The sequence below is a fragment of the Electrona antarctica genome (genome assembly GCF_951216825.1).
Source record: "Electrona antarctica genome assembly, chromosome: 19".
NCBI classification, from domain to species: Eukaryota; Metazoa; Chordata; class Actinopteri; order Myctophiformes; family Myctophidae; genus Electrona; species Electrona antarctica.
In genome coordinates, this window is record NC_136800.1 from 13,693,558 (window position 1) to 13,713,168 (window position 19,611).

The 19,611-nt window shown below is 40.8% G+C and overlaps 1 protein-coding gene across 1 annotated transcript; it reads right to left on the minus strand.

The window, feature by feature from the left end:
• Window positions 1–2,875: 2,875 nt before the first annotated feature.
• cahz (carbonic anhydrase) lies at window positions 2,876–16,813 on the minus strand. The gene is made up of 9 exons (XM_079530495.1): window positions 16,592–16,813; window positions 15,869–15,921; window positions 14,683–14,880; window positions 10,667–10,785; window positions 9,896–9,988; window positions 9,321–9,383; window positions 8,523–8,678; window positions 4,005–4,579; window positions 2,876–3,972 (listed from the first exon to the last, which is right to left on the minus strand). Exons 2-8 carry the CDS (start codon window positions 15,897–15,899, stop codon window positions 4,451–4,453), a joined length of 789 nt encoding a protein of 262 aa, XP_079386621.1. The 5' UTR covers window positions 15,900–15,921; window positions 16,592–16,813; the 3' UTR covers window positions 2,876–3,972; window positions 4,005–4,450.
• Window positions 16,814–19,611: the final 2,798 nt, after the last annotated feature.

Below are 19,611 nucleotides of genomic sequence, written 5' to 3' on the forward strand. Positions count from 1 at the left end.
GAAACGGTACACAGACACACCTAACCGGCAAAAACACATCACTGGTGACCAGTGGTGGAAGAAGTACTCGCATCTTTTAAAGTATCAATACTGCAACGTAGAAATACTGTTACAAGTAGACTGTCCAGTGACAATAAATCTCATGAATCTTGAATTTTGCCTGTTCTGGTTGAGTATTAAGGCACTCTGCTGCCCACTGCTCATGATACTTGGGTGGGTTAAATGCAGATACCACATGTCTGTGTCGAATTTGAAGTCGGTCGGTCTCGAGACCGGTTCTCGAGATATGCTTACAGACGTACATACGTCATAAAACATAAAAAGATTTGGTAAAAAAAATCTTAAACACAAATACTATATTTCTATAATTTAATTTAATTCAATTTAAGTAAATTTTCCATAGGCATCGTGGCCCATGGGCCTCTGGTAGTCAAGGGCCCTTCGGCATAGCCTGCTAAACCTTCAGCAGGACGGTCCCTGGAGGCCTGGACCCCATGTTTGAGAAACCAACCGAAGGATACAACTTTTTGTTGAATAAACATTTGGCCTATTATTTTTAATAAACATTTTAATAAGGTATTTTATACCATTTGGAACCGAAATAGGGAACCGGAATCGATAAGTAGCCTTGCCGAGCCATGAGGCCCATAGAGCAGGAGCCTATCTCCTGTTTCTGTAGCGTAAGGCAGCTTGATGTACAAGTACACCCCCTGGACATGACGCTAGTATGTCGCAGGGACTTACCCCCAATCCAGCCCTTGATGCTGAGTGTCAAGCAGGGAGGCACTGGGTCCCATTTTTAGAGTCTTTGGTATGACCCGGCTGGGGATTGAACCCAGACCTCCCAGTCTCAGGGTGGACACTCTAACCACAAGGCCACTGAGCTGGTTTAACGTGCACATGGAGGTCCTCAAACGCTACCGCACCGCTCTCCCAGTGCATGTTATCTCATCTGTCACATTGTTTTATTCATTTCTCTGCTCAGCTCCCATGACCCACATCAATGGAGCTGAGGAAAAAAGAGTGAACAGAACAGACAGAGAGGAGGAGGGTCACACTGAAATATTGTGTGTGTGAGAACTGTCCCCAAAGACCGCTCAACCATGCAGAGGCAAACACAAAGGCCCCTGGTATTACAGACACCAACAAACACACAAACAACCTTATGTAAGGCCTGGCACAGACGGCTAATGTGGGCGTGAAAAATACAGTAGTTTCCCCTCATACAGTAATTCAAATAAAATGTAATTTAGTTAAATGAATGTGTTCTTACACAGTAACACCCTCAGTGTTCATTTAACTCTGTGTAAGAATGTACCTGCACATCTGTGTCCATTCTTACAAAGCTGTGATTAATTTCAGAAATATGAATACATGTACCGTGTCATTACTTGCATTCCGCCACACTGCAGGCAGCCAGCTAGCATAATGCTAAAGATGATCACTAGTACGAACGTTGCCGAAGATGACTGATGTTTGAGTTGAAATAGTAACAGGAAAAAAGACACCATTTGTCAGTTGCTGAGTTGCCTGTTTGGATGCTGTAAACTCAGTGTGCATGGTGCATGATTGGGTTATAGTGTGTTATAATGTTCAAATTAGGCCTGAATGCTTGTGTGTGTGAGAGTGAGACAGGGTTTTCTAATCAGAGTAGTGGAACAGTACTTGCTTGTTTATTTAGTTCCAACTTTATCCAAATTGACGGTGAATGCTGTTGATTACCGGTATCTCCCACAATGTTTGGTTGTTTCTCAGAGCAAATTTAAACGTTATCCCATCATGTCAAGTCCCATGACAACCACGCTTATGATTTGGGGTGTGTGTGTGTGTGTGTGTGTGTGTGTGTGTGTGTGTGTGTGTGTGTGTGTGTGCGTGTCACTGCATGCATATGTGAGAGTTTACACCTGACAGAACAGTACTACTAAGTATTTCATTTCTTTATTTAACTATTATTTTCCCAACCAAGTCAGATTGAAACACAGCACACATATTCTCTAGTGGAGAAGCCTGGATGATATCAACATCAAAGGAAGTTTCACTACAGTTACACACACTTGCAGCAGTACTGTACATGTGTACACAATGGAATGCACACTTTTCATTTTTTCTGTGTGAGGCCGAATTTACTGTATGAGTGTGTGCGTGCGTGCGTGCGTGCGTGCGTGCGTGCGTGCGTGCGTGCGTGTAAAAACGAACACTAGGAGCTTACAGAAGTCCCTCTGTTACCCTCCGAAATATGACTGACCTTTCCCAGGCAGGTCAGTCCCACATTCAGGACAGATATGATAGTTTGGTGGTCTACTCGTGACCCCGCACGTAGGTTTGCTGCCTGGGGGCGTTATAAAGGCCTTTGATACATAATTTCATCATGTGATGCTAAAGCTCTCCTTTAAAACAAGGAGGCAATTTGTTGAGGCAGGATTACAGCTGCAGTGAGGCGAGCTCTGTGTGGAGGGGCCACCCTGCCGCTTGTGTTGTTAACTAAATACTGGAGGTGCATAATCTCCTGAGTTGATTGGCTCTTAGGATGGAAAAGAAAGCTGACTGAGGAAACCATAACAAAAATAGAGTCTATTTTCTATACCTGCAAGTCATATTTCCATGATTGAGCGTGAACTGTTAATGTAGATGTGTTTTTGTTATTTTTTATATGAATTCAAATAATAATGAATATTATAACTGTATTCCTAAATATTGTATTCTTACTTACTGTATTCTTAAGTAATTGTGATCTTAATTGTATTGCTACTGCTACAGGATCTGAATAGAGTAGTTGCTATAATGTAGTCCATTATAGTATAAGCAGCCGATTCAAGGATTTTCCAGTACCTGTGCAATGTCATGTATGTGAGAAAGAATAGTGGCAAGGCCAAAGTTATAGAACATTTCTTTTATTGATAAAACATTTGCAACTATGACAGATTCACACATAAACATGACAATTCTTTTTTAATAGTATTTCAAATGCTGCAGTTATGGTGTAAACCACACTTAAACCACACGGGACATTATTGCTCGATAAGAAATGTATATAAAAGCTAAAAAAGAACATTCTGCTGGTCTCTTTAATACTCTCTTACCAATGCATATGAGTCAGCCCAGTTCAACAGAACGTGGCAATGACTTGATCCTCAATCAGAGAATACAATTTAATGTGAAAAAATACATCCACAGACCATGGACATAAGAAATATATGAATCATGTTAATAGCTTGAATGAGTCTTACATAGTTTGTAATTCAACCCATAATAATGCAATATGCTTCAAAGTAGAAATTTCTCCACAGTTTCATAATGCAATGCTTCAAATGAGAGATTTCTCAACAATTTATATATTTTTTTCATGATTCTTTAAGACGAAATTATACATAGCACTGGGGTGATAGGTAGTTTAGTTGTCATAGTTAGTTACTACAAATATAGAATTACGTCTCTTATGGATTCCTTCATTGAAAGAGTTTGGTCGGTTTCGTACAAAAGGCTTCCCATCGATTCCAACAAAGTCAATCTAAAGTCAATGGGAGCTCCATGTTAAGCTGGGTACCATTGTGAACAGAATGTACAAATCATTGCATGCAGGGAGGCTTTCTTTACCGCATATTTAATCAAACCTGCATTATCCCAGGCAGCCTTTCTGTATGAAATGAGTGACCATGGTCCAGAATCAATATTGACACTGAAAAATAAAGCCTATACTCTATACTAGCCTATATAACTCTTTAAATAGGTAAGAGACTACTTCAAACTCAAAAGCAAAAATAATCAAATATTTTGTCTGTCGGCAGTATAATTCAGGATGTAATGGAATGCATAGGAAGAACTAGTCAACAAAGGCTTTCTTTTTCAGCATATTGGCATATTATAGCAGGCTGTTGCTTTTATTATGCTGCAATGAGACGTGAACTAAAATGATGGCTACATTTAGCTTCCGTTTCCCCACAGAAGACTATGTACTGTTATGTATGCTGCTGCCTGGTCAATGTTACTGTTATGTATGCTGCTGCCTGGTCAATGTTGATGTGACCATGACAGGGAGACAGACAAACCGAGCGTAATCTGAGATTATGGGCGGCGTGGCGGGGAGGGGGAGGGGGATCGACGAGAGAGAGATAAAAAGAGATGGGGGTGGGGAAAAAGGCCACAGCATACGAATCACACCAAGGACATAATGGGTCATGTTTTAGATATTTTCTTTTTAGCGTATTATGCAGTGAAAACACACTGCCAAATATTTTCAGTGCACACGTCTCCATGCTTTCTAATGTTTGGGGAACGATTTCAACAATATTGTCTTTGAATGACCGCCATGATAATTTATGGACTTGTTAGTGGCAGACCACACTGCTAATGGGAGATAATACAGGGGGGTTGACAAGTTTATGTGTGGAAGAGTAAAGAAATTGAAGATGCTTTTTAGGAAGATATACTAGTGAAGGAGCACCGGACCTTGTTAGGACATACTAGTGAAGGAGCAGCGGACCTTGCGTCCTTTCAGAGGCTGCGGAGGCCGGTAGTTGTCGGCCATGCAGCATGCTGCTTCTCCTTCAGCGTTGAAGAGCACCTTGCGGAACCCGTCCATCTACAGAGAGAGGAAGGCAAGATGGAGGGGACGGGAGGGAAGGCGGTGGAGAGAAAGACAATCTCAGTAATCACGTGGGAGCCATGAGGTCAGGTGGTGCTTTACAGTGCTTTTTATGATTAATATTAAATCTTGGATTAACACTTAAGGGGTTAATCAGAACGCTATGTCCATGGACAGGAAGTGAAGTGAGCATTAGCTGTATATGCCTCTGTTAAATGATCTAGATTAGAATACTGAAATACAGAAGCAATGACATCTTCATATTTGTATCAAGACAGTCAGATGACAAGTGTTTCATTAAAAAGCACCAGATCTAATGGGTAACAATGTCTCATGTACACCTGACAGGCTCTGAGACGAGTGCGTAGGCAGGGCTCAATGTTTTCAGAAAAGATATGCACAAGTGCACAAAGACCCGTTTGCAATACAAACACTTTATTTAGGCAACGTTTCGGTCAAAGACCTTCTTCAGGCATGCCTGAACTGAAGAAGGTCTTTGACCGAAACGCTGCCTACCGGTAAATAAAGTGTTCGTATTGCAAGTGCAGACGGTGTGCGGGTCTTTGTGCACTTGTGCATATTTTTTCTGACCAGATCTAATGAAAATCCTGCTTTTGAACTGAATACATTTAATGGCAAGATTACAAGATTAGTGTAATAGTTATTAGTCAGTCACCTGTGGGAACTGAAACAACAAAAATCACTGAATTATTTTCTTAATCACGTATTTCCCATAGTATCTGCAGAGCCGGTTACAACACACCAACTGCCCTGGAAGGCCAGCTAGCACAAGGAAACGAAGGTCCCATCTCCTGTACGGTACCTCACATGTTCCCATCTCCTGTAGGGTACCGTACCTCACATGGTCCCATATCCTGTACAGTACCTCACATGATCCCATCTCCTGTACAGTACCTCACATGATCCCATCTCCTGTACAGTACCTCACATGATCCCATCTCCTGTACAGTACCTCACATGATCCCATCTCCTGTACAGTACCTCACATGGTCCCATCTCCTGTACAGTACCTCACATGATCCCATCTCCTGTACAGTACCTCACATGATCCCATCTCCTGTACAGTACCTCACATGATCCCATCTCCTGTACAGTACCTCACATGCTGCTGCCAACTGAACTTATCTGTGCCGTACACATGCTTCAGCCGTACTCAGCCCCTCCCTCACTGAAAACTACACTGATGTTGCACCATCAGTTACACCACAGTTTGTAAAGCACAAGAGTCCTTAAAAAGTTCTATACCTTGAGTCAATGTCACTGTGGAAGGAGATATAAGGTGGCGAACTTAAAAGAGGGTCCAAGGCAGCTCTGTCCAGTTGAAGTAGGGCCTTCATCAGGGTCAACTCAGTTGACCCTGATGAAGGCCCATGCAGGCCGAAACGCGTTGTTTGTGTTTTTAACCCTTGTTTTTAATATTTAATGAATTAATGAAATAAATGATTTTTTTCTACTTCAACTGGACAGAGCTGCCTTGGACCCTCTTTTAAGTCTTGGAACTTTTTAAGAACTCTTGTGCTTTGCTATATGAAACCCTCTCCAAAGAGCACCTGTCTACAGTTTAAGGACATATAAAGGACCCACATAGCGCTTCTTCTTTTCTTTTTTTCTGACACCACAGTTTGTATTTGGTTTGGTTGTTTTCACTATTTATCTTTCTTTCTTTCTTTCTTTCTTTCTTTCTTTCTTTCTTTCTTTCTTAGCTATGGGGTGCTTGTGCTTGGCATGGAAACATTTGGGAAACACTCATTAAGTGTGTTTGCAGCAAGGTCTTATACCAGTAGTCCTTCTCTGTTTTATCTATATTTAGTCATTGAGCTGTATCATTAAGTGTGTTTGCAGCAAGGTCTTATACCAGTAGTCCTTCTCTGTTTTATCTATATTTAGTCATTGAGCTGTATCATTTAGATAATCTAATTGCTTCTGATAACGTGAAACCAAGAACCCAGGATAATCCAGACAACCATTAGGAGAAGATAGAGATCACGACTTCTGTTGAATGGGGAATACTGCAGAGGCCTGAGCGAGAGTGTGCGTGCGTGTGTGCGTGCAAGAAAGAAAGAGAGAGAAACAGACTGACAAGCAAGAGAGGGAGAGACAGAGAAAGAGTGGAAGCCACAGAGGCTTTCCTTTGTTTTAGTAAGTGCAGAACAGCTCATTAGGGGACAGTGCACTGTAAGTCCTTTAACAGGGAGGGTAAACAAGTCTCCTCTGGGAGCCATTTGGCCTGTAGCTAACTGCTGAACTTCAATCTGGGATTGTATTTCCCCTAGCCCTGCATAAGCAATACGCTGCCCTCTGTATCAGCCAAAAAAGAAAAAGAAAAAAACATGCAGGCGTTTATGTCTAAGCTTAGACATACAGGCTAAAGAGGGAATGAATGAATGATTAAAGTCGTTGCACAGCATACACTACAGTATCATGCAACTGTAGTAACACAACCGTGTCTGTGAGGTGTGGGATGGTGTGCGGGTGGAAATTTCAATGTTGCTGTTGCAATATCTTTTTCTTTTGCCCTACTAGCAACGGTGCGCCAACAATTGCAATGTCAGTCGGCCCGGTTGGATGTATAAGGAGCCTCTAGGGGCCCCAAACCAGAACGTCCCCCAGTGATAGTGTAATCTAACCCAACACAGAGCAGTTTAGGAATCGATCCTCCCTTCACTTTGGCCATGGCAGCCCCAGAGGGTTTGTATAATGAGAATTGTTGGCCATACATTTGTAAGTAATTGTATATGCACATTCAAATCACATCTCAATCTCCTCATGAGATGTCATTATGTAAGCCATTATGCGACTTCAATGAGCATGCTACGACTCCTCAATTTATATTTGTCATGCATTCCTTTTGCTTCTAACAATAAATCAGAATTGCATCATTAGCACCATATACAGTACACAATAATTACATTTTGATTATGATGCCTATGATTATTTACAATGTGAGACCAATAATTACGCATTTCACTCCTCTAAGGGTTTTCCACAGCATTCTAGTATAATGTGTTAAGCAGCTAGTGGATTTGAGTGGATCAATAAGTTGTTTTTAGGGCTTTTGACACAACATTCAGCCCTAGGCCAGATCCACATTAGCCCTGGGCATACAGCCCTGTTAGCCCTTTGGCTCACTCTTACAACTTCCAATGTGAGCTAACTCCACAATTAGCCCAGGGCTTCCTACACTCTGCCTCCGAACAGAGTTTCCTCACATTGTCTGGTTTGTCCTCAAACCCTTGATGTTAAGATTGCTAGTGTGAAACGAGGTTCAAACAGACGCAATAGAAGTTAATCTTTATGCTATGATGACACATTGTAAGTTGCTGTGGACCAAAGCATCAGCCTAGTGCCTTAAATCTAAAAGTAAGCTTGCATGACACAGTCACAAGGTCACTGCATATTTCTGTCTGCCAACTATAGCTTTGTGGGGGAAATGTAAGAAAGGGACAGAAGCAAAGCAGATTAAAATGCTGTTTTGAAATTGCATACACTTTTATGTGACATCGCCATGCAAAAGCAGGTAGACTGCCAAGAAAAATGTCTGCATTTAGCACTGCCACAAATAAGCATGCCAAATATTTTATACAGCATGTAATCCAGTTTATGGTTTAGCTTCAGCTGCTGGACTGGATGGCTGATGTTCACAGGCCATTGAAAAATGCACCACACGAACAAAGTGAAACGAAGTCTCTAAATTAAAAAGCAATTTGTATAGTTTTTTTTTTCTTTCTTTTTTTTAACAGAGCTATTTATATACCTTGTAATACCGTTAGCGTTATGTGTTATGGAGAGCTCCAAATGAAGGCCTTAGGAACATGAGCAAGAATGCAGAATTGCAGATACAGTAGCTTGCTCCTTAATTACTGTATGTGGGTCTATTTTGACACCAGCACTCTGAGGTTGAAAGCAAGACATACGGTACCTGGGCGGGGCTGACACTGATTGCGTCCTTGAGGACAATCCATTTGACACACTCCAGAGTAGGGGGCGTGGTCAAGGACCCATCGTAGGTCCAGTATTCCAGTGAGTCAGGGAGCAGAGTCGCAGAATTAAAGTTAGGAAAGTTGGTCTGCTGTCCCTGTGAAAGAAAGAGAGACATTTGATACAACGAAAGCGTGGATATTGTCTCCTTTTAGCCACTTTAACCCTCTAGTCTTAGAACTGTACTATGACTGTACGGTACTCTTCATCAGAAATAGCTCAGCTTGTAGATCGGCTAGTTTGTGTTCCTCCCAGGATAGACATGCTGGGGTTCAAGTGTATACAAATGCGTATTAGTAAGTTTGGTAGTTATCTGAACCTGAAAATGACTTGCCATTCTAGCTGTGGTTTTCAAATGTTGTGCCCAAGACACAAACGGCAAGTCTCAAATATATAACTGTATTCATCATACAGAATATACCACATGTTATCACCTGTATCACTCTGTAAATGTTTATTTCTTTTTAGTGCCAAATACAAAGTTTAACAACTTATTAAGAACCTATTTCATACTTTCACAAATTTCACAAATTAAAATGGGGGGGGGGGGGGGGGGGGTAATAGAATTTACCTCTATTGGGAAATGAGTGCGCATAAAAAAGATTAAACGGATATACGGATATAGTTGTATCAATACTGTAATAATGTGTGATTTAACCTAGGCACACCTGGTCTTGTCTCACCAGTATGGACACATAATGTTCAGCATATGTACATAAAGTGTAGCATGTTGTTTTACCTTGCATTTAATGGTGTCCAGGGAATCCAACACTTTCTGCAGGCTGGGGTTGGCAGCTCCAATCTGACACACACACACGCACACAAGATAAGCCGCAATTGCCATCACATCATTCAGATCAACATTGATTGGGAGCTATTATATATTACTAACAACAGTATATAATAATGTAATTTTAAACTTGTTGTCACACTGCCTTTAAATAGCAACCATTCTACAAATATATAATATAAACTTTATATGTGGTTGCTATTTAAATGCTTTATACTATAAAGCAGTGACTTCAGATCAAGTGTAAAAGCGGCATCCTGCCAAGGTTATTATAGTTTTAAGAAATAGTTTTAATTTTTTTTTTAGTTTTTGTTTACATTTGTTTTTGTTATAATATCGATTAGTCCGGGGCAGGATTCAACATGGTCAGAAAAATTGTTTCAAGCTTGTAGATCTGCTAGGTTTTGACAATGAATAAAACTAAGAACATTTTCTCTATCATTTAGTTAGTTTTGTAAACACACAATACAGCTTCATTTAGTTATCAATCTTTTTTAGTGAACTGTAATAACCCTGCATCCTACCTTGAGGAAAACTCCGACCACAGCCAGTCCATCACACTCCTTGACTGCATCACCGAAACTGGCGTACTTGGGGTTCCAGTACACCAAATGGAGCTTAAAAAAGAAGAAAAAAAGACTGAACTAATAGCCACCACAGGTAGCAATCAATGGATGCTATTTCATCTAGAACAATTAGGCAATTGGATCAACCTCTGGCCTTTGTGAAGGTGCACAGCGAATTTCATGATGGCAATCCCATTCCAGCGAGTCACCTAAAACTTGCTATGACACTTTCGTCCCATACAAATACAACTTCCCAAACTAACTTTTAGGTTCACAAGAACATTTTGATTTTCTAATGTGACATATCATACTGTTGGCACTAGTCTCATGTGGTAAGACCCACTATCACCGATCTGGCTGCTACTGTGAGATTACACACATAGGCACAGACAATGGAGACACATCAGTCCTGAGTCTAGTAACCAAAGATGATCCATGACTCTGCCTGTATCCTCCTCTTTTGTTTTTATCGTCGGTGGATATATGTTTCCCTACTTCTGGTTGGGAAACAAGAAAATACATTTCCTTTTTCGGAAATGCAGACTGTTTGATACAGTGGACCCTATTTTGCACCATCAATCTGGAACTTCCTTTCTCTCAAAAAGATTTTTCCCAATGATGTTAAGACACCACAAGACCTGGTAATTAAGACGCGCAAACAGGGCCCATTATGTTTGATAATTTCGGTTTGTTGAATGGTGGTGTTTTAGTGGAGTATAGAGCAGTTACCTCGCAGGGAAACTTGACTCCATTGACAGTGTGCTCGGAGCCTCTGTCGTTCCCGCCCCCCCAGTGGAAGTGGAACTGCTTGAGACGGTAGGTCCCTGTGATAGGACCCCCACTCAGGGCTGGAGAGGAAGGAAAGGAAAGGTTAACCCCAACAAACACCACCCATACTACTACCACAACCCTCAATAGCGTCAATCTAGAGTCTAGATTGACGCTATTGAGGGTTGTGGTAATAGTATGGGTGTTTTTATTTACATTTTCTGAATATTTCATTATTCTGTGAAATTCAATAAAAAGACTGAACTGAGTTAATTCAATTGTCTGAGTTTGATTGCTGAAAGTAGGTCTGCATAATGTTACTAGACAGGTAATATCCTCACTTCAAATTGAATTGTTCTTTCAAATGTTTTATTGGGGCCCCTTATTGCATTGTTTGTTAATAGTAGTCTTCCATACATATAATATATATATATATATATATATATATATATATATATATATATATATATATATAATACTGTAGTTATAGCAGTGACTGAGAAAACAGACTGAAAAACAATGCTGTATGAGTGAATACGTGTGAGCGCGGGTCCGCAACTGGTTCTGGCCCACATCAAGTGACCTTTTGACCAATGCGGCCCTCACCCCAAAATGGGTTCGACAGGCCTGATCTAGACTGTACCCCATCGTACGCACATTTTGTTTTCCCCCTTGTGAAGCAGAATGTCCTCATTATGACCTATAGGCCTATAATAGAATTTAGCTTGAACAGACTGTCAAGGATTGTCAGTGGACCTGATATAACATTTCAATATGACAGAGGATATGGGTTAGGGTTAGAGGATATGATCTTGGTATATTCAAAGCATTCCCATCATATACTAATGGCTTATTTGTTTGCCATGTCACTGGAACACATTAGCATAAGATATTCAAGTTTCCATAGGAGAATGTAGTGCAGTCCATTCGGTTTACTTCCCTATTCTGGAGTGATGATCATTCAGCGTCAACAGCAGATCTACAAACTCACAATGTGTTGCGCTGCGACATGTTTTGAGCTTGAAAATCAGATTTTTGCTGAAGAGATTTGGAATAGAGGGAACAGAGTATGACAGGCTTTAAGTTGTTAAACACTACAGTATACTGTAGTTACTGTACAGTATACAGACCTGTAGCTCCACCTAATCCACCAAACATACGCACACCAAATTTCTTCACCAAAATGAGCCGACCTACAAGCTCACAATGTTGTAGATCTGCTATTTTTGCAGAATGTTCCCCTATTATGACATGCCCAGAAAGGGACACTTTCATTATAAAATTCACAGAAATTATAGAAAGAATCTATTGTTAACGATGCCCCCATTATGACCACGGATATGCTCCGTGGTTACTATTATGCTATGAGTAAAAAAAAAATTCCAGCTAGTCTTTAAAATCAAGCTGCCATGGCTTTTCCCCCCTAGTTTCTAGCTAAATCAGAGGTGTCTCAGCCAATCAGTCTCGGCCAACTACATTGCCTAACTGCTCTATTTTTAAAGATTTTTTTGCCTTTATTTGATAGGGTACAGTAATGTGACAGGAAAGGGGGAGAGAGATTGGGGAAGACATGCGGCAAAGGCAGACGGGCTCGGGACTCGAACCCGCGGCATAGGCTGGTCAGGCTGGATTACCGGCCTGTACCGCTCAGCCGCGGCCCAGGCCAAACTGCACTATTTTTAATCTCCATTGTGGCCATGGATATGCTCTAGGAGTGTGCAAAACTGCTCATTTTAGTTTTTTTCATTTCATGACGTCTTCAAGGCATCCTGGCAGGCTGTAGATAACGAGAACGCCCACTGATTAGTTGATTGAATGAGGACTTCATATAGCACTCTCCTAGTCACACCCTCTTTATCTACTGTAGTCTACCACAAAGTAGGAAAGGAAACTGGCACACGTACACTGACAGACCAAACTCACACGGATAAGTGAAGTGGCACATTATCTATGAGGGTATAAAGTGCATATTGCATGTGGTTTTCAGTATTCTACATTATTCTGTGTATGCATGTGCACAGTCCTCCTGAAGTCAAAATACTAGGATCTAGTTGGAGTCAGACCTGATGTTGAATGCTTACTGTACACATATTTGCAGAGCTTACTGTATGTGTAGTTAAGCATGACAAAAATAAATAGCTTCTATAGTGGCAGTGACTTTTTAATCCAAAGCTAAATTATAAACAGTCTGGTAAAGGGTTGGAGTCAGCTTTAAAGCATTGAAGGAGTGGTTCTCCCCTAAGAAATGATTTATTTTTCATCAGTACCACAGACGAAAAACAGTCTAAGTCCAAATTTCATTCTGACCCCTACACGAAAAGGCCTCGTTGTCCTGAACCCTTATCTATCATTTATACATTATGGATCAATAGTGTGGACTTAGACTGTTATTCGTCTTTATTACATGGCTTGGTTGAATGCTTGATTCTGATTGGTCAATCGCTTAATTCAGCGGTGAGTTATCTCATGATAATGACCGCTCCGCTGTATAATGACCGCTGCCTAATCAAACCCTCTGAGCACCACCAGCTGCGCGGCTGTGCCCGCTTGATTTATAGTACAGCGGATTACCAAAAAATTGTGCACTTTTTCAAAAAAGCATGAAACTTTTACCATAGTTAGATGATACCATGAGGTGTATTTTCAGATGTGGAGTCAAGTCAGATTTGACCCCTGAGGCCCGGTAGAGCATAATATGTGACCAATACCCATAACATCCTATATAAGGCAAAAAAGTCCAAATTTCATCATTCTTTAAGTAGAATGTGACATATGAAACTAGGGTGATTTCATGATGCTGAATCCATTCCAAGCATTAGTTTTGCAAAAAAACACTCATTGGGCTAAAAACGGCCAATGCCGTCATCACAAATTGATGATGCCAGCACATTTGGGCAAGTGGGCATGGCCGTTTTAAGCCCAATGAGTGTTTTTTTGCAAAACTAATGCTTGGAATGGATTCAGAATCATGCAAACACCCTAGTTTCATATGTCACATGCTACTTAAAGAATGATGAAATTTGGACTTTTTTGCCTTATATAGGATGTTATGGGTATTGGTCACATATTATGCTCTACCGGGCCTCAGGGGTCAAATCTGACTTGACTCCACATCTGAAAATACACCTCATGATATCATCTAACTATGGTAGAAGTTTCATGCTTTTTTGAAAAAGTGCACAATACCTCTTGTATTGGGGTATAAGCCGCTGTACTATTACTGCCGTTTCCAACATAACAGCCATGTAAACACACACACTAGTGACACACAATGTAATTTACAGCTAAACATTGCTCTTAAAAATGTTTTTGAAAACATTTGAGCGAGAAATAGAAGCAGCTGGACCCGAAAATGGATTCTATTTGATCAACTCACTTCCTTGTTTTCCGACAGTGCTTCAGCCCTGCAGCTGGGCAGACGCAGCCAGCGCGAAGTTATGGAATACTTTTTTTGTTGTGTTTTGGATCAATGGATTAATTTATGTTAGTTAGCCATGTAATAAGCGGGATAATATCTGGCTAGGTGGTCATTGTCGGGATATAATTCACCTTCAGGGAGTGTAACCACCTCGGCTTCGCCTCGGTGGTTAAACTCCCTGTCGGTGAATTATCTCCCGACAATGACCACCTAGCCAGATATTATCCCTTACGTGGCGTCCTGCATTTGAGTCTCCTCGCCAGTCATCAAATTAATGATTGGCTTAGGAATGTGACAAAAACAAAACAATCTCCATGAATTCAATTAAGGCTTCATGGGATGTGCAATTGATAGAAAATAAGTCATTCTTGGGGTGCACTACTCCTTTCATATTTTCTTTATGTATTAAATATTTTGCATAAAAGGCCAACATTGAGCAAAGTTAGTGTAGTGGAGCTCTACCTATATAAACGGACGACAACAAACCATAAAATCCTATATTGTACGAACACTATAGCAGTATACTTTCAAATCAAATTCTACACAAGACAGATCTTACTGGTAGTGTCCCCATCGTCTACGAAGGTGACCTGGAACTGGTATCCAGTGTTGACGAGGTCCTTGGCGTCAGCTGCGTTGAATTTCATCTTGAGGCGCTTCAGAGTCCGGTCATGCTGGGCATCGTTGTGGACAATGTCGATGGGAGACTGCTGAGCCCCGTTGCAGATGGGAAACGTTTCACCCCACTTGTGAGGTCCTGAAAATGGCACGATATAAAATGAGCAGCTTATTCATATTTTAATTAAGCAATAAGCACAGATTCTTAGTAAGAGCTTAATAGTGCATTCATACCTGCCAATCAACATTGTAACAAAGGTGATGGGTTGCACACATCAAGACTGCATTTTAGTTTTTATTCACTACGACATCGTTGTACGTTTCGGCTAGTGATGTAGTAGAATAAAAACTAAAATGCAGTCTTAGTGTGTGCAACCCATCACCTTTCAATTCTATTGTGTTATAATCTATTGTGTGTATTAGTTTAATTCTACTGTTGTGTGACCAGCGCTGATCGATTGATTGATTGATTGATTGATTGATTGATTGATTGATTGATTGATTGAATAGAAATAACACAGAGGCCAACCTGGCCAACATGAGCTAAAGAAAATGTCTTAAAAGTGTGTTGAAGAAGGTGCTTCTAGGATCAGCGGCAATATACTGTAGGCTTAAAAAGAAAGAGGAGATCTGAGCATCTGAGGTAAAGTTGAAACAAAGTTTATTCTATGAAAAATGCCACCATGTTCTGGTCTTCGTCAGGGTGAGAACTGATGAGACCTTAACCAGTCGATACATGTTGGCATTTTTTATAGAATAGCCCAAACTTTCCTTTGATGTTACCCTCCTCTCCTCCTCTTTCTGATTGATTGAATACTTTATCAATTAGACAGAAATGTAAACAGCACGAGGTACAGTCAGACATTTAGGCTAAAAGGATAAAATATTATAAGTCCTGGGGACTTGTTTCCATTGTGGTCCTGGACAATTATACTACTTTAAAAAATCAAAAGAAAAGTATACAACAATATTCAATTGTATTCTATTCCGGCAAGAATGACAATTTGGCTAATGCAGTATAAAACACAATAACTGTGTTTTAAGTATCAGCAAGTTGCTGATTGCATTATCCATCAAAATAGCATCCAAAAACCCACTCCTGTATACAGTCTGTCGCAGTGTCTCACCATTATCTGGTCCGTAGCCCCATCCAGACATATTGGCTGATACTCCAAATGGCCTATTGGAAAGAAATGGCAAAATGTAATCCAACTTTAAACCCCGAACAGAAGAGAGAAACTTAAAGAGTCCAATGATGATCACCTGCACACATAGAGAGATGCTGTTGAGCTTTATATATGAGAGCCCTGGCCCCTGAAGTAGCCTTATCACACACCTCCAACCTGTGTGTGTGTGTGTGTGTGTGTGTGTGTGTGTGTGTGTGTGTGTGTGTGTGTGTGTGTGTGTGTGTGTGTGTGTGTGTGTGTGTGTGTGTGTGTGTGTGTGTGTGTGTGTGTGTGTGTGTGTGTGTGTGTGTGTGTGTGTGTGTGTGTGTGTGTGTGTGTGTGTGTGTGTCACACACACACACACACACACACACAGGTTGGAGGTGTGTGATAAGGCACACACACACACACACACACACACACACACACAGGATTGCATGCATCTAGCTATAGCTATCTCCGTCTGTAGGCTACGTTATACGTTATGTAGCGCTATATTGGATCACTCCAATATATGATAGTTCCTCCGCCAGGCGGAGCAACTATCATATATTGGAGTGATCCAATGATCGCTCACATAACCTTGGTTACCTACGTAACCTACGTTATTGGCGAGCGTTTTTCAATGATGTTGCAATCCTGAAATATATATTTATTTTCTTATAACCACATCGGTAAACTGACCTCGGTTATCCCTCGTCGGTTATCCCATCCCGGTGTGGACTGACAGCCGTAGCCTGAAATTAATTATGGTGAATCTGGCTCACAGATGCTCGGATGCTCCGGAGCCCTGTGCGATACGCACAGACACATGCGTGATCCGCGCATGCTAAGAATAGAACGGGAATGGATACAGCGCTCCGTCCTAAATCATTTGCTTTTGCATCCACATAATGTGCTCTCCTCGCCACTCAGCTGCTCTGTGTGGCGTATTCGACTGGCTGAGTCCGTATCGCAGCGCTTCATCCAGCATGCCAGACGGCCGGGGATGTGATGATCGTCTCCTCTGGGACATGTGCAGCAGGCTGGCTATTCTATACGCTACTGCTAGTCTGCTACTATAGGCTATTATCTATACTCGTTTTCAAGGAGCCTGCCGAGACCACAAGAGGTGAACATCAGGTATCTGGCCAACAATATAGTGCTCAGTTGATTTTAATACTAAATTAATACCTACTAGTAGGCTAGTGGAAGACTAGTAGTAGTACTATACTACCATGGACTTAAAGAATAACACACATTATGCAGAGGTGTAGGTCTGTTGTTTGTTATTCATTGAGGATACATATGTATTTTTTTAAGAGGGCTCCATTGTACGTACGTATAATCAACCTTATTGGTAACCTCAGCTGGTCCCACCATCGCTGAGCAAATCACATTAAATAATACTTTGCTGCCATCTTGTGGTTCAGAAAGAAATAGCAATGATAGCTGTTTTGGTGATTTTGCTGTGAGTTTACAAAAAATGACTGACTGAAAAAAAACGTTTTGCACTGCGTTTTACAGGAATACACTTTATTGTGGCAAGCAGTTCACAAAAACGCCCAACTCACTCAACACAGGAATACGGAGGCCGGATGGATGCACTAATTGTAGTAACCCATCATGGTTAGGAAAAAAAAGAAGAAATCATTGGGCTAATAATAGCCATAGCGTAATCAGAAATGTGATGAGGTCATCACATTTGGGCACATTATATCTTGTTGTTTGTTCTCTCTCCTTATTATTTCGATGTAATCATGGTGAAGTCAGGTAATGGCTGGTAGCAGTGCATCAATTATGGGATTTTTTTAATGATAGATAGGGGCATGTATTAATACGATTTATCTTCTTCCTCCTCATTTTCTTTCTTTTATGGAAAATGTAAAAAACCAAAGTAGTAATGCAATGATAATCATGTAAAACATAAATGAAAACCAAAAAGAAATATGAACATGAACATTTGGACAAGTGGCTATGGCAGAATTTAGACGAAGGAGTGTTTTTCGTGCAAAGCTAATGCTTGGAATGGATTCAGAATCAGAATCATGAAAACCCCCTTGACAAAATGTTGTCTTATATAGTTATAGGTTGTTAATGGTATGGTCACATATAACTGTCGATAACTGACATTAAGCTACTGAATTGCACGTGGCCCCCCTTCCTAATTGAAATGTATGGTGATGGAGAGCATGTGGAAAAAAATTGCTTTTGTCAGCCATGTCCACATTTCTCTTAAATATGGACCTAAGCTCCCTCGCTATAGAGGGTATGCGCATGTATAAAGTGAATGGCAGATCGAGTGGCAAATCGAGTGACAAAGTGAATTTAATGTTGTTTAAAGTTATTTAATGCAATCAAATAGGACTTTTCTGTTTGGATGTATGAGCTGTCAAGGCCAGAAAGTAGTTTTCTGCCACTCAGTAGGCGTTCCAGCATAACTTCCGGACCAGAGCATCTAAAGCTTTTCCTGCCATTATTGTTGTTGTGCTATAGGCAAGCATTGTCTGTAAGTGTGACATTTCTCCTCTATTAACTCTTTTGTCAAACTTAGTTGAGAGTGATTTGGGATGTATTGTTTTTATGCTAGGTGCTAACATTTACACAGCCATGTGGGGTACTTAAGTGTAGGGGTTCTCAATGTTTTTGGCCGGGGACCCCCGCCCCACCCCCTCCCGACCCCAATATAAATTGACTGCTACAATAACCTTAATAATAGAGACAATACGCCATAAATAAATACTGAAACCAGATATAATCATTAGGGAAGGTGTATGCATGTACTATGTGTACAATATGTAAACTCTTCATTTTTTGAAAATAATTGGGGGACCCCCCAAAATAATTTGGCGACCCCCCGAGGGGTCGCGACCCACGGGTTAAGAACCCCTGCTTAAGTGGACTTTGAACCCTCATTTAATCAGTACTGTGATACTGTAGCTGTTAAACTAGTGTTATTTTCTTTTGAGTGTTTATTGTTGTGTGGGTTTTGGTACGGTTCTTATTCTTGTGAAATGAATATTTACTTAATTGTTACAGTTTCTTACCATACATATATTTTCCATAACCTACTGTATGTGTCTTACATTTACACTTACTTACCTCTACTCATTTTATAAGCAACACTAAAGTAGCCTAATTGTTATTTTTTGTGTTGTCTTTGCAGTTTCACTCCGTTTTCACAACGTTGTACACCTTGAGTCTCCAATAAATGTTCGGAGCTAGGAGCATAATTCCTTCTGTGAATGGAGTTTGGCTCGCTGTCTATGATGATGATGTCACACGCATACCCTCTATATGGCCTAAATAATGGGCTCTTCCAACAGGGGGCCTGGGAGTGAGGCCACTACTGGGTCTTCAGAGTTACTACGGGGTTGCCACCAAATCTTTGTTCATTTTTACATTAACCACTTGAACCCTATAGCATCTCTATTCTGAGGGAAACATTAGTCGCGCCTCACATTGCGTTATTCGGCAAAGAGGTTTGGTGTGTAGGGGAAAAAAAGAGTGAACCAAGTACAGAGAGAATGCTGCTTCATCGCTCTCAGCTGAGGGGGTCCTTGTGCTGAAAAATGTTGAAGACCCTTGGCCTAAATTTATAGATTTTTTTTATAGAATAGCCTGATGCCTGTAGTTCTTCAATTTATCACTGGATGGAGCCAACGAGCAGAACAAATTCATAGCTCTTCCTCACAGGGTTGGTGATTGCATTTAGGTTCGGTTTC

Excerpts from the sequence above, each read along its gene's own strand:
- cahz (XM_079530495.1), bottom strand. The coding sequence starts at position 15,899 with ATGTCTGGATGGGGCTACGGACCAGATAATG. Across the intron at positions 14,881-15,868 it reads GGGCTACGGACCAGATAATG|GACCTCACAAGTGGGGTGAA; the intron begins GTGAGACACTGC and ends TGCCATTTTCAG. Across the intron at positions 9,989-10,666 it reads GAGTCAAGTTTCCCTGCGAG|CTCCATTTGGTGTACTGGAA; the intron begins GTAACTGCTCTA and ends TTCTTTTTTAAG.